The sequence below is a fragment of the Mesoplodon densirostris genome, chromosome 15, assembly GCF_025265405.1.
Source record: "Mesoplodon densirostris isolate mMesDen1 chromosome 15, mMesDen1 primary haplotype, whole genome shotgun sequence".
NCBI classification, from domain to species: domain Eukaryota; kingdom Metazoa; phylum Chordata; class Mammalia; order Artiodactyla; family Ziphiidae; genus Mesoplodon; species Mesoplodon densirostris.
The window spans coordinates 23789934-23811790 of NC_082675.1; the positions used below are offsets into that span (position 1 = coordinate 23789934).

Below are 21857 nucleotides of genomic sequence, written 5' to 3' on the forward strand. Positions count from 1 at the left end.
TTGAGGTATAGGTTTGAAGTACATTACGAAAGAGATATCATTTTTTTCTGCCATGTACCAGGCTGGTTTTTAAAATATTATTTGTAATAATAATAATAATAAATCACTTTTAGTCTTCATTATTATTGAAGGTCTTAACGGTGGAAATGGAAGCGCTCCCAGAAAGGCAGGAGCAACAACAGAGGAAGGTCCCTTGGCCACTGCCTGCCGTGACCTCAGTCAATTGTCCCCTCTGAGCCTCAGTTTCCTCATTAACAAACTGGAGGACGATGGAGCTGTTCTGAGGGCTAATTGAAAAAAATGTATGTCCGTTGGCACACAGTGGCCACTCAGTTTTTATATCTTGAGTCAGAATCTGTTTCATGAACACAGACTGCGGGCCAGTTTCTTGACCTACTTGAATCTTCATAAAAACTCTCCCACATGTGGGTATTGTTATGACCCCTTTAGAGATTAAAAAAATGGAGGCTGAGAAATTAACACGCCCAAGTCCACACAGAAGTAAAGGGCATATTCTGCACCTGAGCTCAGTTGGTCAGATGCCAAGTGTCCTTCTAGCTCAGCCATTGCTGGCCGCACCGTGCAGCATACGGAATCTTAGTTCCTGCGACCGGGAATCGAACCCTCGCCTCCTGCAATAGAAGCACGGAGTCCTAACCACTGGACAGCCAGGGAAGTCCCTAGCTCTGCCATTTCTGATCACCAGGACCTGGAGGCATTGCCTCTTCCACTGTTTCCTTGCCAATCCTCTTTCCTCAGCTACCTCTAGTCTTTACACATTCTGTTCCCTCTGCCTGGAATACTGTCTTTGGCTGGAGAAGTGGCCAAAGGAAAGGAAGATGAGCCCTATATTTACTTTGAAGCTGGACCCAGACCTCTGCAAGAGTCACCTGTGAATTCAGAACAATTCCAAGGATCTGTCTGAGCAGCTCTCCTGGGACCTGCAAGTAGGAATCCAGTGTGTCCCCTCCTGAGGTCCTGTCAAGACCGCTAGCCTTTGAGGAGGGAGGGGGAATGCAGGGGAAAGAGGGGAAGGCTGCCGGACAGGATTACTCCAGTCCTGCCACAGCATCATTTGATATTTCCCAGCCTTGTGTTGGGGAGAAAGAATTTTCCTCTACCGTTCAAAGGTTCTTTTGGCTGGTCTATGATCAAATTGACGTGAGACAGAGTAACAGGAGAAAATCAAATTTAATTTTGTAAGTACGAGAACCCCACATACATGAGAGGTTCAAAGATAGAAAGGTAAAATGAGGTATTTATGCCATCCTGAGCTAAGGAATGGGATAGGGACCTGGGGCTTCAACAGGAAGGAGGGCAGTTCACAGGAACAAGAAGCAAAAGAGCAAACATTTGGTAATTAGATATTTGCCCTGCCACACAGATGGGTCACTCAGATAAGATTCATCTCTGGTAATAATTCTCATTTTGGGAGAGACTTCCAATGTAAGTTCTTCCAGGTAGTTAAGGGAGGGACAGACGTTTCTCTTGAGCCCACAGGGTCTTGATTTCCTTTAGCTCAAAAGAATCCATATGCTGTGGCGTGTTTGGGGGAGGCTGGAGCTGAACCTCTTCAGTTGCATGGCTTAAGATGGTCCAACAGTCTTGTGTTACATGCAAGGCTGTTTTCTCTTACTTAGCTGGAATGCAGATCCTTAGAATTTGGAAACTTGCTAAGTGAACACTGACTGTTCCCTGTAACATTCTTTCCTGGATTTTGACAGATAGTTATTGATAAGAGCTGAAAGTGTTATGAGCTCAAACCACACACTAGGCACCGTGCTAAGCATTTTATAAGCATTCTCATTTGATCCTCATGAGAAACCTATGAGCACGGTGCCACACACCCATTTTACAAGAAACAGGCTTAGAAAGGGTGTCTCTTGCCAGAGGTCACAGAGGCAAGACTAGAGTCCAGGTCTGTGGGATGACGCCTTTTTTGGTGTTGCTGTTGAGATTTAATAATTTTTTTTTTTTTTTTGCCTTATCAAGGACATTCTTAAGTGAAACCAGCTTTTCCCCACCCTGGAGTGCACAGGGGTAAAAGAATACAGTGACTACTAGTACAGTTTGGTGTCACTGCCTTGATTCCTGCTAAGGCACTAGCAGTTTTAGATGCCACTGGTTTACACCATGAGTGTAAATACCCAAAAAGCGAACAAGACAGATAATGTCTTAGTATTTTCTAAAGTAATTTTGAACTCACAGACCCCCTAAAAGGGTCTTGGAGGCCTCCAGGGATCCACAGACCACACTTTGAGAACAATCCTCTGGGTTATGGGACTATCAGTGATTTTCTGGTTTTTCTTTCCCTCTTCTTCCTCTACCTCCTTCTTCTCCCTTAACATGTTTTCTAATTTTTCATGCAATCCACATGTCTTACTTATATAATTTTTAACATTTAAGATTAATTATGAACATCTTTCTACATTAAATGGACTCTAAGATTTTAATATATTTACATTTTAAATTAAGAAAATGGATATTCCATATGTAACGATACAGCCATGTATTTATTATATTCATTCTTCTCACACCACCTTCACACATACAATTTTTTTTCACTTCACCTTTCTTTTTTTTTTTTTAAATTGAAGTATGGTTGATGTACAATGTTATATAAGTTTCAGGTGTACAACATAGGGGTTCAAAATTTTTCAAGGTTATACTCCATTTATAGTTCTTATAAAATATTGGCTATATTCCCTGTGTTGTACAATATATCCTTGTTCATGCATAAAATTTAATTATTTTCCTGTTGGATTCTTTCTTAGACTGTATCCTAGTCCAGTCATCATGAGACCACCAAGAACAAACCTTTAGTCTGACAGTCAGCTCAGTTGATCCACTGCAATGAGAGGGAGGAACTGAGGGCGTCTGACTACACAGAGGGCAAGGCGATTACAGGATTTGGGTGAAGAGTGGGGTTAGGTTAGGTGAAATGTGAACCAAGCAGTGCTGTTTTTTTTTTCTTTTTTGGCCATGCCACGTAGCATGTGGGATCTTAGTTCCCTGACCAGGGATCGAAACTGTGCCCCCTGCGGTGGAAATGTGGAGTCTTAACCACTGGACTGCCAGGGAAGTCCCAACCAAGCAGTATTTTGATAGGCTCAACACAGCACAGGGCTGCGTGAGAAGTGTCAGCTTCAGGTTTGGACAGCAAAGTATCCTGTGTAAGTGGAAACTACAAAGTTGAGACAGGCATGGAACGTAGAGTCCAGGAATTCCATACTGGGGCAACTTCTCTGTGTCAAAGTGACTTGGCGCCTCTGGGGTTATTTCTTTCTTACTAACATAATTTCAGACAGCAAATTCCTGATAGTTTGTGATTGTAGGGGAAAAAAAGAAATCCCGGTAAAAAAGTACAAGTAATAGTCACTCACACAGCATGGTTGTCAGGACACTTTACAGTTGTTGTAACGTGACCTTGGGAGAAATGTTTCCTGTTTATACTGCAGCTGGCTTTGTCCGTGCCTGTCTGGACAGGCAAACTTTTACCTGCTTATTCCAAGCTAATCTTTACTTTCTCAGCTATAGACCCCCAAACAGAAGTCCTGAACTAAATGATTTAGTCGTTTTTCTTTTTCACTTCCCCTGATTGCATTACCTGAAACAGTCCAGTTCCACCTCCAATCAGTCACTCTGTTTCTAATAGCTATGGAAATGCACCACATCCCCACTGGTCACTACAGTACCTTCGAGTCCTCAGGGATCAGAGGTGACTCTCCCAAGGAAGCTGCTTCTCACCAGAGGCTGCTGTCCTGGAGGTGGCAGGAAACAGAATCATTGCCACCTGCCACAGGCAGAGGGTTGGGGAGTGGGGCAGTCCCATCCGAAACCAAGGCAGCTCCATTGCCCACAAATTTCCAAGGCCCCTGTGGAAGTCTGAACCCAAGAATCTGCAGAAGTTGGGCCTCTAGCTGGCATCCCTCCTTCCCTGGAACTCTTCACCCTGATGGGCTGTGCCCAGCCTCCTTGCACTAGACGATCTAATTTTATATTTATAAGGTACTTCCGTAAACAGATGCACGTCTCTGTATTTATTTATGTCTGTATTTATTGGCTTGTGATAAGTCAGGATTATCTTGAAAGAATGAACTGTGGCAATTTGCCATAAAATGATTGCAATAAAAATTTTATTTAGAAGTGATTAGAGATGTTTTAAGGTCATAACATCTTCACGAGTTGAGCTGGAAGGGAGCTTAATTAGAATGATCTTCTCCAACCCTTTCAGCTCACACAGGAGAAACTCTTTCAAACTCAGAGAGGTGAAGTCACCTGGCCAAGGTAACACAGCACCTCCAGAGCTAACTCTTGGACATAGATTCTCCTGTGGGCCTAGGCAGGTGGGGAATCCTTTGTTCTCTCTCCTCCTTGAAGAGATTTTTTTTAGGTTACTTTCGTAGTCCTGACAAGTGGCCCTGCTAACCATGGCTTTGTGTCTCAGATGATTAAGTCTTGTTCTTTAAATGGCTTTGTTTTGTCTCCAGGAGGCTCCCAGCTTTCTGATCGGCTGAGAAAACTGGCCTGTCTGGTCTGGTTCGGCTGCACTCCACACACCCCCACCCCCACCTCACTGCCGGGCGGGCCGGCAGAGAACAGCTGACTCCAGCCGCTGCTCATGTGACCATCGCAGCTCCCTGTCCTGCTCCCTGTCCCAGGCCAGGGTGGACACTTTCAGGGGCCCCTTCTGGGAGGGGTACCAGGTAGGCACCCCAGCCCTGCCCATCCACCTCTGGAACAGCCAAGGGGATACAGGACAGGAGTGGTCGGACAGACTTGGGCAGATCAGAAGTCAGACCTCCTGCGCTGGTCCAGGGCTCTTTGGGCAGCGGGGACAGAATGTGGTTGGCTTCGCAATGTCGCACACCACCGCTGCTTGCCCTCCCCCTCCCCCTGTCCCCGACCTCCAGGAAGGCCTGCTCTGCCCTGCCCTTCCTTCCTCTGTTCTTTGGCCTTCCTTTCCCCTCAGCTACAGACCTTTTCCCCTTTCTCTCTGCTGACTTAGCAGCGTGCCGCCGGGCGTGGAGGGATTAATCAGTGATAGGAAGCTGCCTCTTTCGGAGCAGTGACTGCTGTGGTCAGGAGAGCCTTTGCCAGGCCAGCCCTAGGAATCGGTCCTGCTCCCCGCCTGCTGCTCACCCCTGCTCCTGCCATGGGGTGCCTTGGGGCCCTCCTCTTCCTGCTTGGGGGCCTGGGAGCTCTCGCCCAGATCTGCGGTGAGTACCTGGATCTACTCCGTGCCTCTTGCCTGCTGGGTCCTTAGAAGAGAGGACCATCTTGTCCAAGCCCCTCATTATATAGCTGGAGAAACAGGCTCAGATGTGTGTGTGTGGCGGGGATGACTTAGCTGGCCCTCTGGGCTCCCACAGCAGTTTGGACTTAGCTGGACCTCAGTGTTGTAGCACATTGTATTGAGATGAATTGTATGTGACTCGCCGCCAGACAAGATCACTTCCATTAATTCAGTCATTTGTTCATTTATTCATTCAATACACATTGATTAAGCCTTCTGTGTGCCAGGCACCATGTTAGGCTTTGGGGAAAGAACAAAGAGCAAGACAGGTCTCCCCGCCTCCCTCCTAGAGCTTCCATTCTAGTGAAGGGGATGGCGGTCAAGAGGCAGGTCAGTGCTGTGTTGGGGCCTGTGATGAGTGCCAAAGGAAGCCCAAGGCGTGGAGGGTGTGGGGGAATGCCAATTCAGGGAGAAGGGGTGGGAAGGATTTCCAAACACCAGGGGGTGATGCAGGAACTGAGACCTGAAAGAGGAAAAGGAGCTGGCAAGGAAAGGAGTGAGGGGCGGGCACCCCAGCAGAGGGAAAGCGAGCGTGTGGAGACCCTGGCGGGTCATGGTGGTGGCAAGTCGTTTGCTTTACATTCCATACAGGGGCCTGCCTTCTCTGGTGCCCCTGGGAGTATCTCGGGAACTATTGGGGCCTATCAGGGAGTTGGAGCGCACAGGCTCAGGGCTGCTCGTGCCCTGGAGCCCCACGGGAAGCAGAGGCAGGAAGGGAAGGTGGGCTGCCCGCCTCTCTTCATCCCTCGTCGTCCTCTGCCCACAGCGTTTCACTCTGCCTACACCAGCAGGGTCTCCTGTGACCCTTGCAGAAACCGAGAGGCAGGTTCAGTCGTGTGCAGGTGACACATGAAGCAGTCAAGGGTTGAAGGGGCCAGGTGACCTGCCCAAGGCACCCCAGGTTTCCAGGGCTTTGCTGGACTCAGTTTTCAGAACTCCAGGTCACAGTCTTCCCTGAGCACCAGGAGCCTCCTGCCCGGCATGTTCCACAATTGCCACCAGACCCCTCAGCCCTTGGCTCTCAGTTCCTGTCCAGGCAGTCCCCAGGGGAGACCCGGCACCCTCAGTGGGTGTGAACCTTTCAACAGTTGGTGCATAGCCCTGACCCCAAAAGAGCCCTGGACTGGGTTCGGGGGTGCAGCCCACTGCTGCTGGGCCATTTAGTCACTCCCAGTCTCATTCACTCACTTGTAAAATGGGCTAAGAATGCTCCCCTGCCTTCCTCCTTGGTGTGATGCAAGGATCCCCCCACCTGCTTTACCAGGTTCAAGCCCTGTGTGGCTGTGAAACTGACCCAGTCCTGCACTAGTGCCCATGCAGGGTGGGCTCCCGTGCTTCCTCTTGTTAAAGCCAGTCCTCAGCTGGCAGAGCTGGGCGGCCCTGTGAGCTGGAGGCCCTGAGGGGAGGGAGCTCACTTTTATTACCCCGGGTGAATCTTAGCAGCTCCTTCCTGCTAAGGAGGCTGAACTGTGTTTACCCACCTCTCTTTACAGCACCAGCTCCTCTTCCTATCACGCTAATCCCAGGGCTGACTCACCCGCTGGAGGTCAGAGCCCAGGGTGGGGGCGGGGCTCCCTCCAGTTTGAAGAAAAGGGAGAGGAAAAGAGAACTGTGGAGGGAGAGATAAGGAGAGAGACAGGCTGAGAGATGGAGAGAATGAGATAGATCCAGAGAGAGAGAGAGAGAGAGAGAGAGAGAGGGAAATTCCTACAGAAATGGGGGCAGGCACACAGAAAAGCACTGAGAAGGAGAAAGGAAAAGAGAAACAGCCCCCTCCCCAGTTCCTTTGCTCCGTCCCCTGGGAGGGGCGGCCTGCCCAGCAGCTGGAGCCCCACAGCAACTGGGAGGCAGTAAATGGGGAAAAGTCTAAAGTGGCTCCAAGGCCACCTACCCAGCTCAGGTTCCCTCCCTGAGGGAGGAAAGCGCCAGTCAGCTGGAGCTGGGAAACACCCCTAAAGCTTCTGCTTCCCTCGTGGGTAAATCCCTAAGCACACAGATAAATGGTCGCAAAGGATGATGGCTTTCTAACAATTCACCTCACAATCTCAGGTCCTTTTCACCTAAACTGAGGGGGCAGGAAAAGCGTTATTTTGAGATCTGCCCAGAGGAAGTTCACCAGGCAGCCCCAGCTAGCCAGTGGGCAGGCTGCAGTGTTTTTGTTTTTGTTTTTTTTTAATTGGAATATAGTTGATTTACAATGTTGTGTTAGTTCCAGGTATACAGCAAAGTGAATCAGTTATACATATATATCCACTTGTTTTGAAGATTCTTTCCCCATATAGGTCATTACAGAGTATTGAGTAGAGTTCCCTGTGCTATACAATAGGTCCTTATTACTTATCTATTCTATATATAGTAGTGTGTATATGTCAATCCCAGTCTCCTAATTTATCTGCCCCCCTTCACCCCTGGTAACCATAGTTTTGTTTTCTACATCTGTGACTCTATTTCTGTTTTAAAATTGGTTCTGTAATCTGTTCCCAGTGTGAGCTGAAGTTTTTGTAAACGGGTAGAATGCTCCCACAACTTTGGACTTCTGTCTCCTCTTTTGTGCAATGCAGTGATGACAGTACCTACGTCACAGGGCTGGCCTGAGGACCGAGGGAGGTGGGGTGCAGTGCCTGGGGCATCCAGTCTCTCTGTCACTCCTGATGGGCAGAGTGGCTGCCTGGCACCCGCTTCCTCTGCCCTGGGCCCACCACCTCTCCCTGGCCCACTCCAGCCACTCTTTCAGGATACCGGCTTTTCCCCTGTTACCCCTGCCTCTCCCTACAGTCGGACTCCCGCATACGAGTAGGGTGTGTGCCAGGTGACATAAGGTGGGGATGTTGATTCCCTGGAGAAGACCCTGGTAAGGTGTCGCTGGTGGCATGGCCCTGCGACCTCACTTGGCCTGTTCTCTTTCCTAAGAAATAACAGAGGTGGACAGCACGCTGCTGGAGAGGCTGGGCCAGCGCCTCTTGCCCTGGATGGACCGGCTCTCCCCGGAGCAGCTGAACCCCAGTATCTACGTGGGCCTGCGCCTCTCCAGCCTGCAGGCTGGGGCCAAGGAGGCCCACTACCTGCACAGCCTCAAGCTCAGCTACCAGCAGAGCCTCCTGAGGTCTGGCCACGCTCTCTCTCCTCTTTTCCCCATGGCGTGCTCCACATCCTAAGAGACAGGAGATCTGCGTTCCGGTTTGGGCCTGTCACTGCTTTGTTGGGAGACCTTAGGGCAAGTTTCATCTCCTCTGGGCCTTTCTCCATCTGTGGAATGGGGTTGGTCTGACTAGACTGGAGATGCCAATCTGGGGCCCTTGGGCGGCTACTGTACCCTCCGGTACCTGAGGCAGACATTACTAATCCATGGCCACACTCTTTCATACTGAGCCCAGCAGCAGTATCGGACTATCTGTGCTCCCTTTCCAGGGGGCATTAAGAGGAAGCCTGTTCTGAGGTCCAGCACAGGAGTCTGAATGAGAGGTGAAGGGTCAGGACCACCATGGAGCATCTCTTGCTTGGACTCCCTCTTGAGAAGTGGATGCAGGGCAGGGAGAGGAAAGAAAGGGGAGAGTGTATGGGTGAAGTGTGACCAAAATGGTGGGGCAAACAGGTCATTTGGATGCAAGAGCCCTCAGAGTTTGTCCTTGAGTTTAATTTCTCATCTTTATGAAATAAGCGTGACATACACAACTTACATAACTGACTACATCTGCTTTTGGCAGGTCTTGGAAACGTTCCAACTGCTAGGATTTTTTCCACTTCATGGTGGTGGTGGGGCACCCCAAGCCAGGCTTACCAGGGTGGCACTTTCTCACTGAAGTGTTGTTAACTGGCGTTGTCCTATGTCTGCCTCCAGCAATGACAACAGTGACTCCGAGGCCAAGCCCTCCATGGGCCAGCTGGCCCTCTACCTGCTCGCTCTCCGGGCCAACTGCGAGTTTGTTGGAGGCCGCAAGGGGGGCAGACTGGTCTCACAGCTGAAGCGATTCCTGGAGGACGAGAAGGGGGCCATTGGTGAGGAGGCGAGGTCTGCCAGGGCGGGGGAGGGCGCATGAGACAACATTGTCTGGTGAAACATCTACATCAGAACTTCGGGTTTTCTCCCCAGGCCTCTTTCCTGCCCTCCATTCTGCCTCGTCTCCATATCCGCTAGAGGCTTGGGCCTGCCCCGGTAGCCATTCTTGATCAAGCCTTTCCTGCATCCCACATACACTCTGTTGGCAAGCCCTGCTGCTCACCCACCAAGACTGGCCTGATTACCCACCTCTGGGACAGCTGCACAGCCTCCCTACTACTCACTCCTTACCTCTCTCCGCTAACTTTCCTGCCTCCTACCTCAATCTGGCACACACAGAGCCAGCCTTTAAATATAAATCTGATCTTGTTAGTGCTGCTTAAATCCTCCAGCAGCTGCTCCCTGCTGTGTTCACAGCCCTCAGGCCCAGCCTGTCTGCCCTTTTCTCCTCTCCAGGCCCTGCCCACCCACCCTCTGGCTCACCCACTCGCCCGCCCCTGTGTGGGCTCTGGCCACCCTGGCCTTCTCTCAGCTCACAAACCAGCGTCTTGACATATGTTTCCTCTTATCTGGAAGGTTTCCTTCCCCTCCTAGCTCACTCCTACTCCACCTTTACCTCTCCCCCGCCCTTTCTCCCCAGCATCCCTGACTCAGAGAATCCTTCCCCGACTCCCCAGCTACTCAAAAACCTCTGTTATTTGGCTATGTGGACCTCGGTCCACAGTTCAGTTATAATCACGATCTCGTGAGCGTGGGTTGTGTTATTTCCGGAGGCCCTGGCTGCACTGTGCCTGGTCTGTCATCACTATTCATACCTCCAAGCACAGCGCCTGACACTTAGTGGGGTTTCAGCAAGTATGAGTCAAGGGAATGAAGGAAAGATGGATCCCACGACCCAAAGGACAGTGTCGGGAAGTGCAGGCAATGGGTCCAGTGCTGGCGGTGCTGGTTGCTGGGAGTGGACAGAGAGGTCACCCCTCAAGCCCAGCATGACAGCCCCACCCTGTGGTTTTCTCCCTCCCAGGGCATAATCACCAGGGCCACCCTCACACCAGCTACTACCAGTACGGCCTGGGCATCCTGGCCCTGTGTGTCCACCAGAAGCGGGTCCATGACAGTGTGGTGGGCAAGCTCCTGTATGCTGTGGAACACGAACAGCATCTCCAGCAGGGCCACTTCCCTGTGGGTGAGTGAGCCAGACCCTGAAGGCCAGGCTGGCACTCCTCCAGCCCCCTGCCCCAAATGAAGCCCTCCACCCCTGGTTCCATGCTCACCTTTCCTTGGGACCCCTCCTATCGAGTCCACTAGGAGCGCAATGGTGAGGGTTTGTTGTGGTGCAGGGGCTGCGAGCCAGCGCTGGGGCTGGACCGTCTTCCTGACCCCATCCTCCATCGCATACTTACTGTAGGTCACCCTGGACAGATCAGCTGGCCTGTCTGGCTCAGCTTCTCTGGTAAAATAACCCCCCAGCAGCATCTCAATAGAAGATGCCTTACATGTAAAGGGCATAGCATGGTGCCCAGCATGGAGAAAGTTCTGGATACACAGCTATGATGTACTCATCAAATGAGCTGAGAGGCCTGAGGCCTGGATTCTGGATCTGCTTCCTCACTGTGTGACCTTGGGTTTCCAGTGCCCTTTCTTGTCATCATGATTGCAAGGTCTCCTTCTAGGCCTGGCTGTGTTCTGTGAGTGTGTGTGCCTCGCATAGGGCGGGGTAGGATGGAGTAGGTTGGAGGTGGGGAGGGTAGGTACCCAGAGAGAAGAAGGTAGCAGGGCCCCTGCCAGCAGAGAGCTTGTTCTGCCTCAGAGGCTTATAGAAAACCCACCGCGGACACATTAAATCATCCCAGGGTGGGGAGCTTAAAACCCCCCAGGGCCCAAGCAGCTCCCTGGACCTAATAAACCAGACCACCTGGGGGTGGACCCAGGCACCTGCTCCTTTAAAAATCTCCTGGTGAGGAATTCCCTGGCGGTCCAGTGGTAGGGACTCTGCTCTTTCACTGCCGAGGGCCCAGATTTGAGCCCTGGTTGGAGAGCTAAGATCCCACAAGCTGTGTAGCACGGCCAGGAAAAAAAAGAAAAAAAGAAAAATCAAACAAACTCCCCTGGTGATTCTAAAGTGCAGGCAGGTTTGGGAACAAGTGTGTAGGCTAAAGTCCTCTTGGCCCTCCCTCCTCCAATCTCTCTCCCCAACCTCTAACCCCCAGGCAGCAGATAGGGATATGGTTACCACCCATCCCAGTTTGCCATCCTGGAAACTGGGCGGACTGGGCTGTTGGTCCCCCTAGCTGGTGGAAACTTTCTGAAATGCTGCTCTGACCATATTGTCCCCCTACCTCCAGCCCTCCTGTGACTGCCTGTTGCCCCAAGGTCCTGCCCGGGCTGACCCCACTTGGCTCTGTCCCTTGCAGACACACTGGCCATGGCGGGCTTGGCCTTCTCCTGTCTGGAGCTATCCAACCTCAACCCAAATCAGAGAAACCGGAGCACTGTGGCCCTCAGGAGAGTGCAAGAGAAGATCCTGAAAGCCCAGACCCCAGAGGGCCACTTTGGGAATGTCTACAGCACCCCTCTGGCACTGCAGGTGGGAAGGAGACTCTGGGCTGGGCTCCACCCTGGTGGCTGGTGGGAGGTGGACCGGTGGGGTGCTGGAAGACCTGGCCCCTCCCCGCTGGCTGACCCGCCTCCTCTTCCCCATTCGGTCACCAGTTGCTGATGGCCTCCCTTAGGCCCACGGTGGAGCTGGGCACAGCATGCCTCAAGGCCAAGGCTGCTCTGTTGGCCAGCCTACAGCACAAGGCCTTCCAGAACCCTCTCATGATTTCTCAGCTGCTGCCCATCCTGAACCAGAAGAGCTACGTGGATCTCATCTCCCCAGACTGTGAGGCACCAAGAGGTAGCCGGGCCTTTCATAGAAGCCCTGCTCTTTTCAATCTGCAATGAGGTCTGCCTGTCCCAGGAAGGGAACTTGCTCCATCTTGATTTACTGAGTCAACAGGGGTTTGCAGGTGTGCGTGGGACACACGGGCAGCTAAGATGCAGTCACAGATGCTAGAAGCTCACAGTGTGGGGAGGGAGATATCAAATGGTGAGCTGTGGGCAGGCCATGAATCTCCAGCCCCTTGTGTGATCCCCAGTACAGAAGTGTTCGAATGAATGAATGGCGAGAGACACATTTTGGTTAGCTCTGATACATCATAATGAGTCCCAGTTAGCTGCTTGAATCAGGGCTTCATCTTGGGGAGGGACTGGGGTGGGTGGGTGAGATTTGCCAGTGGAGAAGAGGGAAGGAAAGGCAGAGCAGGGAGGGGGGCAGCAAGGGCAAAGGCTCAGAGGTGTACAAGACTGGAGTTGGGGGGAAGGGTCTCCCTAAAGAGTGGAGTCTGAGACAATGAGCTGGAGTGGCAGGCAGGAGGGTGAAAAGGAGGGGAGGCCCTCAGAGGTAACATGTATGTTCTAGAAAGAACCCTGGGTGGGGGGTGCTTGTGGCAGAGAGGTGGGAGGGGGATCCTAGAGGCAGAAAAACCAGTGAGGGGCCTGACCTTGGGTGGCGAGGGTGGTGGGAGCTGAGGGACAGGGGAGGCTGGGAAGGCAGCCAGGTGGTGGTGGTGTTGACCAGGATGGGACCGAGGGGAAGGAGGAGGTCTCGATGGGCCACAGTGTCTTCCAGGGAAGAAAGGAGGACTAAGGCCTGGCCCCCTGCCCTCAGACCAACTGCCCCTTCCCCTCTCCCTGGCACAGTCCTGTTGGAACCAGCTACAGAGACCCCTTCACAGACCCAAGTCCCAGAGTTCATCCATGTCACGCTGAAGGTCTCCAGCATCTTTTCTTCATACAGACACTCCGTCTCTGTCCCTGTCAGCTCCTCTTTGGAAGATGTCCTGAAGAAGGCCCAGGAGCACAGCAGATTCAGGTGAGACTGCACCCCCCCCATCTCCCAGCCCTCACCCGACTCAACCCCACATCCCCAAAGCGGGACATGGATGGGGCAAGGGATGGAGAGAGGGTTCCCTTGGGAGAGGCCTGGGCTCTCTTCCACCTTCTCCGCCGCCGACTCACCCACGCTGTGACAGAAACAGGCATCATGATTAGAGCAGGCTCCCGAGGCAGACCCTCCACATCTGGAATCCCAGCTCTGCCGCTCTCCAGCTAGGGACCAGGCCAGTTATTTTCCTGCAGCTCACGAGGATGGCAGTTGTGCTCCCCACATCCACCAGAGCCCATGCAGGAGTCCAGGAATTAGTGCGCAGAGAGGACATGGCACATGCTGTTTGTGTGCAGGGTCCCGCACTTAGAAGTGCTCGATACATGTTAGCTATCAGAAGAATAAGAATTTTTATTATCAAGCGATCTTGGTCTAATCCCTGTGATTATTTAATTACCTGCGCAAGCCCTCTGCAGAATGTGGAGGTGGGACAACAGCCTTAAACTTGCTTCTCACCCTGAGATTTGACAGATCTGAGGACAAGCATTTCCAGAGCACTGCTCTGTGCCAGCTGTGTCTGTGCCCAAATAAGATGGGAGAGATCACCAGTGAGGATCTGGCCCAGAGGATGAGTACCTTCCACCAGACCCCACTAGACCCCAGACTTCTCTTCTAGAAAAATGTGCCTCAGTTTGAGAGGGTTCCAATTTCTGTCCCCAACTGGAGCTCCCAAAGGACAGCATCCTGCTGCCAGGGAGGACTCACAGCTGGCACCTTGGAGTCATCTGGGGCAGGGAATTTCAGGCCAGAGATACGCAAAAACCCCTATAAAGGATGAAAATTCCCCCAGACCCCAGGTTAAGTGATTTCTGTAATAATATGTCTTAGATGTGTACTAATGTTTACTATTTAAAGTCCTTTCTGTTTTTGGCTCTTAGGCGGCTATAAATCCTAAACAGCTTTGCAAATTAAGTACAAAGAAAACTGTGAAACCAATAACATTCAAATAGGGACTGTCTGCTGAGGAGCAGACACACCAGTGCCAGTGAGCCCGACATGCTCAGCACTTTCTCGGGTTTGAGCTGCCATCAGGCGGAGTTTGCACAGGCAGCTGCAGCTTGTAGACTCTTCCGTGGCCCCGAACATGCCACTTATTACCAAGCCGACCTCAGTCCTCTGGGGGCCACACACCCTGGGCACCCTTGGGAGGCCTTAGTCCGGCAGGCCCTGGGATTACCTAGAACCTGCTGGTATTTGTGTTTGGATATTGTCATCAAAATGGAAAAAATTTTGAACTTAACATTTTTATTCAGAACTCCAGGACTCAGAAAACGTCAGGGATACCAATCTGAGAAATGATTCTCTTGGTGTTGGAGGGGGTGTGGAGGCACATTTGAGGCATGTGAGTGCACAGCAGAGAAAGCTGGATTCTAGAAGGAGAGAGAGGAAAAGAGAGAGACGGAGAGAAAGAGACAGAAAGAGGAGAGAGAGAAACGGAGAGAGGCCGGTACAGAGCGGTTCTCCGGGCAGCCATGTGGCCCTGCACTTAAGGGAGGACTGGGGACGGGCTGCTCCCTAAAACCTTCCCTTTGACCAGGTCACCCTGAGGGTATTTCTGTTTCTTAAAACTATGAAAACCCTCCCTCTCTAAGAACAACACCATTGATAAGGAGACAGGAAGGACAGGGCCACAGTGTTTTAAGAGGATCCCTTTGGGGACTTCCCTGGCGGTCCAGTGGTTCAGACTCCAGGCTTCCACTGCAGGGGGCACGGGTTTGATCCCTGGTCCGGGAACTAGGATCCGGGATCCCTTTGTGTTTGTGGCAGTGGCGTCAGGGAAGGGTGGCATGAAGAAGGAGTCTCTTGGTTGCAAAAGCCAGGAATCTAATACAAGCCTCTCTGGTAGTGGGGAGCATGGGGTGTGTACAGTCGGAGAGAAGACTGAGCAACCCAGCCACAAGGATGGGGATGCCCCTGAGCCACAGAAACTTCTGGAACCAGAGACCCAGAGCCACCACTGGGTGTTTCTGCCTCTGTCTTGCCTGTTCCTGCTTCTTTCTCACGCTGGCCTCACTGTTTCTCGTGGGCCATTGTCAGCTTCTGATTCCCACCCCCTGCAATGTCAGCCCCCAGAGGGGATGCAGTCCCCTGAGTGGGCGGTGTCCGTGGGGCTGGAGAGGAGGCGTGGAGGAGAGACCCATGGTGGGGTGGCCCAGGAAGGGTTTGGCTCGCGCTGCCCTGAGAGCGAGGGCAGGACTTGCCTTGTGTGGGTGGTTCTGCTTCTGCCCCTGGGTCGAGGGGAGCAAAAGTCACCTTTTCTCCCTCTTTGCCTGCCCCTTTCTTAGGTATGGAACACAGGCCTCCTTGTCAGGCCCCTACCTGACCTCCGTGATGGGGAAGAAAGCTGGGGAACGTGAGTTCTGGCAACTCCTCCGAGCCCCCGACACCCCCCTGCTGCAAGGTGAGTCTGGTGGCCAGCCCCCTCTGGATGTGTCCCCAGCCCAGCCCTGTCCCAGCACTGAGGCTTTGTCGACTCACGCCAGCTTTCCCCTGAACCTTCCTGGGCCTCAGCCTCAGATAACCACTGATGCTCAAGTTTGCATATAATATATTTAACTGTATTCTGAAGAATTTTTATATACGTTATTGTGGCAACTCTAGGAAAGCAGATAGGCAAAAAAGAAGAAAATTAAAATTGCCCATAATCCGCTACCCAGAAATAACTTCTTTTAACTTTTGGTATATTTTCTTCCAGATAATTTTTTAAATATGTACGTTTGTTTTTTCATAGAAATGAAGCCATACTCTATAGCAGTGCTCTCCGATAGAAATAAAATGTGAGCCACATGTGTAATTCTAAATTCTGCAGTTGGTGAAGCTAATATTAATAATATATCTTATTTAGTCCAATACATCCAAAATATCATTCCAAGATGTAATCAATCCAAAATTATTAATGACATATTTTGCATGCCTGGTTTTTGTACTTTTCAAGTGCTCAGTAGCCACATGTGGCTGATGGCTGGCATATCAAATGGCACAGCTCTATATACTGTTTTGCAATTTATTTTTTTCAGCCTTAACATATTGTAGCCATCTTTCTGTGTTGATATATGTAGGTCTTCCCCTTTCTTTGTAATAGCCACATAGGATATCTCATCCAGCAGGGTGCTTTGGGCTACAAGTAACAGAAATGTAATACAAACTAGCTTCCACGACATCCATTGGCTCATCCATTGGCTCATGTGACCAGATTCCAGTGGGAGCAAGGACTACAGCCTCAGCCCCACCTCCCTGTGACTCTCCTCCTCTCTTTGCTGGCTTCCTACCTCCAGAGAGGCTACTCTGTGTCTTCCTGGGGCTGCTCCCTTTTATGACTTGGGAAACTTGTCTCTGAATCCCCCAGCAAATGTCTCCTGGCATCCTGAAGGCGGACTTGGGACACAGGCGCGTTCGTGGACCCATCCTTGTTGCTAGAGATGGCCCAGGTTCTGCGCCCATCATTGGCTAGAGAGAAGGGATCATGGCAAGACTGGCTTAGGCCAATTAGGGCCCAGCCCTGGCGTGGAGTGGGATGGGTGGACCACAGCTTATCAACTCCTGCTGGACCTTTAGGGTGTCTCCAGTTTTAACTCTTATGCCCCAAGCTGTCATAAGCATCCCTGAGCACCTGCCCAGTTACGAGACAGACTCTTAAGGGTCATCTGTCCCCACTCCTGCTACCTGGAACTTCTAGTGGGCATTTGTCATGGGCCAGGCATGGGGCCAAGTGCTTTACAGAAGGTGGGATTCGCTGAGGGAGCCCAATAAAAAGCATTCTCTTTTCCTGCCTGGCTTCTGGACAAATTGAGAAATAAAACCAAGAGGTGACAGATGGAGAGACCAGATCTGGCCTCTATTACTGATAAAGGCTGGACAGAGGAGGTAGCTGAGGGGGAGAGCCCGATGGACTCGGCCATGAGGCAGACGTGGGTGGTCGTGTCCTCTACCTACCCCCCTCGACTCCCACTCCAGCAGGAAGCCCACTCCCATGGGGAAAAAGGAGGGCCCGGTTGTTGATATCACTATTATCCTCACTTTAGAAATGGGAACACCAGCACTCAGAGAGGTTAAATAACCTGCCCAGAGTCACACCCCTAGTGAGTGCAGAGCTGGGGCTTGACCGAGGTGTCGTGCTGGAGCCTGGATTGTCCCTAGTGAGCAAAGGCTGACTTCACTCATAGTCCCCAGACCACACCGAGCAGGTCCCTCTTCCTGATGGCCCTTTGGGGGACTATGAAGATAGTGACCCTGCCGGTCAGCTGTTGTCAGGGTCTCTGGTTCCTTTGGCCCCATGTTGGTTATCCGGTGTGCTGTCCCATACCCTCCCACACCCTCTGGGGGTCCCCCACTGCAAAATGAGCCTGTGGGTCTCAGCGACCCTGAGGTCACAACTGAGTTCAGAGTCTCCAGACTGGCTCTGGACAGGCCCCCAGTCTCCCACCACCAAGCCCTGAGCCCATCTTACAGACCGTGGCCTCAGGGCAGGGGTCCAGAAGTTGAGGTTGGTGGGGAGAACACTCCGCCCTGTTAACTCCCATCCCACAATATTTCTGCAGGTATTGCTGACTACAGACCCAGGGATGGAGAAGCCATCGAGCTGAGGCTGGTTGGCTGGTAGACCCCAGGCTCACCACCCCAGCTGCCTCCCACACTTCCTGGGCTTCTGCCCTCCCTCCAGACATCCCTGTAACAGGCACACGCCTGACCCTGCTGCCTCCTCTTGTGCACTTGTCCCCGGATCGCCACAGCCACCACCCCTGTGGGGGTCCTAAACCACCACCCACCCTGGAGCAGGGAGCCCAGCACCTTCCCCGGCAGGTCTGACTGCCCAGGTCTGGCCCCACCTGGCCCCGCAGGTGTCCCGTGAAGGCCACTCGTAGGCTGGAGGGTGTGAGCATCTCAGACTCTTTGGCACGAGGAGGCCACCGGCTGCTGGCGTTGTGAGTACCGCTTGCTCTGGGATGGGGGTCCTGCAAGGAGAGCTCTGTGGCCCTGACCATAACTTTCCACTCTTCACTCCATCGGGGCTGCTGCCCCAGAGCTGACTGCGGCATAGCAGCTGGCGAGGGCTCTGCAGGGCTGCTGTCAGCCCACCTCCAAAATGATTAAAGAATTGATTGTGCACATGCCCCAGGGTCCTGATGCCTCATGCTTGGAGCCTGTGCTGGGGCTGGGAGCAGAGAAGGGGGAGAGAGGCCCGTGGGGAGCAGAGGAGGGAGTGAGCATTCTCCTGGGTACGGGTGGGGGGTGCACAGGAACGGTGCTGGCGGTGGTGACGCTGATTACTGCTCAGGGGGCGTGTACTTGCTGGACGCTCTCTTGCACAACTCTGAGGTTGTTGATGTTTCTGTTTTCCTCTCTGCTTTACAGAGGGAGAGTGTCTGGCGCGGGGGGGGGGGGGGGGGGCGTGGCTTAGGAGACGACAGACCTGGCCTGGGGAGGCCTCCTGGCTCCTCGACTCAAACACTGAAAATCAGGGGCTTTCATGATTGTGCCGACTTACAAAAACAAACAAAAAAAAGCATAACGTGAGAGTAGCGAGTTAAGTTTTTTGTTTTGTTTTGTTTTGTTTTGTTTTTTGCGGTACGCGGGCCTCTCACTGTCGCGGCCCCTCCCGCTGCGGAGCACAGGCTCTGGACGCGCAGGCCCAGCGGCCATGGCTCACGGGCCCAGCCGCTTCGCAGCATGTGGGATCTTGCCAGACCGGGGCACGAACCCGTGTCCCCTGCATCGGCAGGCGGACCCTCAACCACTGCACCACCAGGGAAGCCCACGAGTTAAGTTTTATTTGGGGCAAAATGAGGACTATAGCCCAGGAGACAGCATTTCAGATAGCTCTGAGAAACTGCTCTGAAGAGGTAGGGGAGGGGTCAGCACTATATATGATCTTAGCGAAGGGGGTACATGTAGTCAAGCACACATTTTGGCAGAGACCTGCTGCTCGTCTTGTGAAGGTTACTGCTAGTCACCAGGAGCAGATGGCTCCATTAATGATTTTAGTGCTTTTCTAGATAAGAGAAGATGCAAGAATTGGGCTCATAAAATCTTCTAAAAATAACTGCCTGTTCTGCCTATTTTTCCCAGAGCACAGAGTGCCTCATTCCTGATCTCCACCCTGAACTCCTTTCAGGGTGTGTTGAAGGTCAGTGGCTACAGGGGCTAGTGACCTAATCCTCGTAGAGGCAGATGGCAGTTGACAAGTTTTAGTTGGCAAGTATTAGGATTACATGGCAGAGTCCAAATGCAACTGAAGGCCCAGGACCCTAGAGCTTTTCCCCAAGACACAGTCAGGCGCCACCCCAGGCCTCAGCGGCCAGTGGGGTGGGGACCCTGCCTCTTTGTGGGAGGGCCTGGGCTCTGGGCTGCCCTCTGGGAAGTAGGGTTCAGGCCAGGCAGGCACCCCACAAGCCCCACCCCACCGAGGTTAGGGAGGGGGTCTGCCCTTGGAGGGGCCCTCTGACAGCATGTCAGGTTTCACAGTGACTGTCACAGAGCCGTCCACGCCATGAATTAAACATGTGCTTCTTCCTCCAATATTTAGGGTCTGGGCAAGTAGGGGAAGTAAGCGATTTAAAAAATGCTTTACAGACATGCAAGTACCTGAAAGCCAAATGAAAAAGCCACCTCCGTTTTGAAGGTGAAATGTCTGTGCCCAGATCCCCAGAGTGCTTGTTCACCTGTCCTTTCTTAATCTCGGCCAAGGGCACTTTAGAGAGGATTCAAGACCTGCCCTGGGACTCTCTCCTCACAGAAGGGTGGAGGCTCAGAGAGACCTGCGGCTTCCCTCAGGTCACACAGCCTGTGGGTGTCAGAGCCAAGGTCCCCACCCATTGACCCCAGCCCTTGCCCCTGCACCACCTTGCTGCCTCCCCACCTCCTGAGGAAGCCAGGGCCCCTCCCATATAGGGGACGCCAGCTGTGGCAGGTCCCAGGCCAGGCTAGGGGGAGGGTGGACTTAACTGAAGGGAGCACCCCTGCACTGGGCTTTCAGCGTCCATGGTCTGGATGTGATCCTCCCTCTGAAGGAACTGTCTTAGTCGGGGTGTGTTTGGCTCTGAGCAGCAGGGAGCTACTGAATCCTGCTCAAATCAAAGGATATTTGCTGACAGACTTCCCTGGCAGTACAGTGGTTAGGACTCCATGCTTCCACTGCAGGGGGCATGGGTTTGATCCCTGGTCAGGGAACTAAGATCCCACATGCTGCTCGGGGTGGCAAAAAAAATAAAAATAAAAAAGGATATTTGCTGAAAAGACTCAGCCCACCAATTTAAGGGCAGCCGAGGGCAGTGGGGAAATGGAAGTTGGGGCTCAGGGCTCCATCCCTGCACTACCCTCAGGCTCTCTCCTCTCCGTGTCCTCCCCCTCCGTCAGCTTCCTCTGAACGTGGCCCCAGCAGTGACTCTGCTGACTTCCAGTTTAATTCCCCAGGCCCTCTTATCTTCTTAGCCTGTGTCCCAAAGCCTGGAGAGGGGTCTGACTGGCACAGCCCACTTCTGGGCCCTGGGTCATGTGTCTAGTCTGGCTCCATCAGCAGGGACCCCGAGAAGGGGCATGGGTGGGAGGACAGTCATGTCTACAGTAAGAGTCTGACAAGCAGTGGCCGCTCTGGAATGGGGGCCCAGGTTTGCGTCTGGCCTGCATTTAGAGCTGTGTGACTCCAGACAAGCCGCGTCCCCTTGCGCAGCCTGTTCCTAACTCACAACTGTGGGGTGGCGCCTTGGTTTACATTCATGCCTGTGAGCTCATCATAGATCACAGATGGGGAGACTGAGGCCCCGCAGTGAAGTGACTGGTCTAGAGACATGCAGCGACGAGAAGAGACCCGTCCCAAGCCTCCGCAGCTCAGTTGCTGGAAATGGGTTCTTCTTCCCTCCTGGTGCCTCCCAGGGTCCCGCCCCGAATCACCTGCTTCCCGCAGCAGCGGTGGGGGGCGGCAGGTGAAGGGCAGCACTCAGACCAGAGGGATATGAGAGCCTGTGGGCAGGGGCAGGCTGCTCGGGGCTGCTCTGGGCGTTCAGGTGGACCTCAAGGGGTGCGAAGGAGCCCTTGCTGCCCTCTATGAAGCTGGGTGCCCACCCCCGCCATTCTCCCACAAGGGAACATCCTGTGGAGAGTCTTGCTGCCTGCAGGTCAAGGCAGGTTAAAAACTGGGGCTCTGGAGCCAGGTAGATGTGGTCTGAATCCTCCACCACCACTCAAGCTGCACGATCCCTGCTTTGGGCTCTGCCCTCAGCCTCCCCCTCGCCCCTCCTCCCCCCCAAGGATGTACAGCTATCTCCCTCCCACCAAGGCCAACACAGGCCTCATCTTGGTTAATCCTCATTCCTCATAGCTCACCCCTCACCAGGCCAGGCAGGTGGGAGTGCTTTTTGGCAGTCTTGGAGGAGGTGTAGACACTGCCTACCACTCCGCAGTAGCTCAGCTCTTAGAAGATTGGGGGGTGTTTACTATTTTTTAATTCATTGCTGTTTTTTTTAATTAAAGGGAGCTTAACTGGAAAACTGACAAAATCTCAAAAAGAATCTAACCCTTAGGGGCCCTGATTCCTCCTCTTCAGGAAATGTGGGGCTAGGGGGGCTGCCCCCTTGGCTGGC

General features: G+C 52.7%; 1 protein-coding gene across 5 annotated transcripts in view; it reads left to right on the forward strand.

The window, feature by feature from the left end:
• TCN2 (transcobalamin 2) overlaps positions 1-18391 on the forward strand; it is a 33836-nt gene extending 15445 nt beyond the window's left edge. For 2 of the 5 annotated variants that reach the window (XM_060118573.1, XM_060118572.1), the window contains 7 exons: positions 9135-9292; positions 10318-10479; positions 11708-11880; positions 12006-12192; positions 13038-13209; positions 15567-15682; positions 17820-18391. In XM_060118573.1, coding sequence (XP_059974556.1) covers positions 9135-9292; positions 10318-10479; positions 11708-11880; positions 12006-12192; positions 13038-13209; positions 15567-15682; positions 17820-17881 — 1030 coding nt within the window. In that variant the 3' untranslated portion in view covers positions 17882-18391. Of the gene's footprint in view, positions 1-4618; positions 4707-5008; positions 5220-8206; positions 8400-9134; positions 9293-10317; positions 10480-11707; positions 11881-12005; positions 12193-13037; positions 13210-15566; positions 15683-17819 lie in introns of those variants that run through there. The other 3 variants (XM_060118570.1, XM_060118569.1, XM_060118571.1) reach the window with 3 other exon arrangements.
• The last annotated feature ends 3466 nt before the right edge of the window (positions 18392-21857 follow it).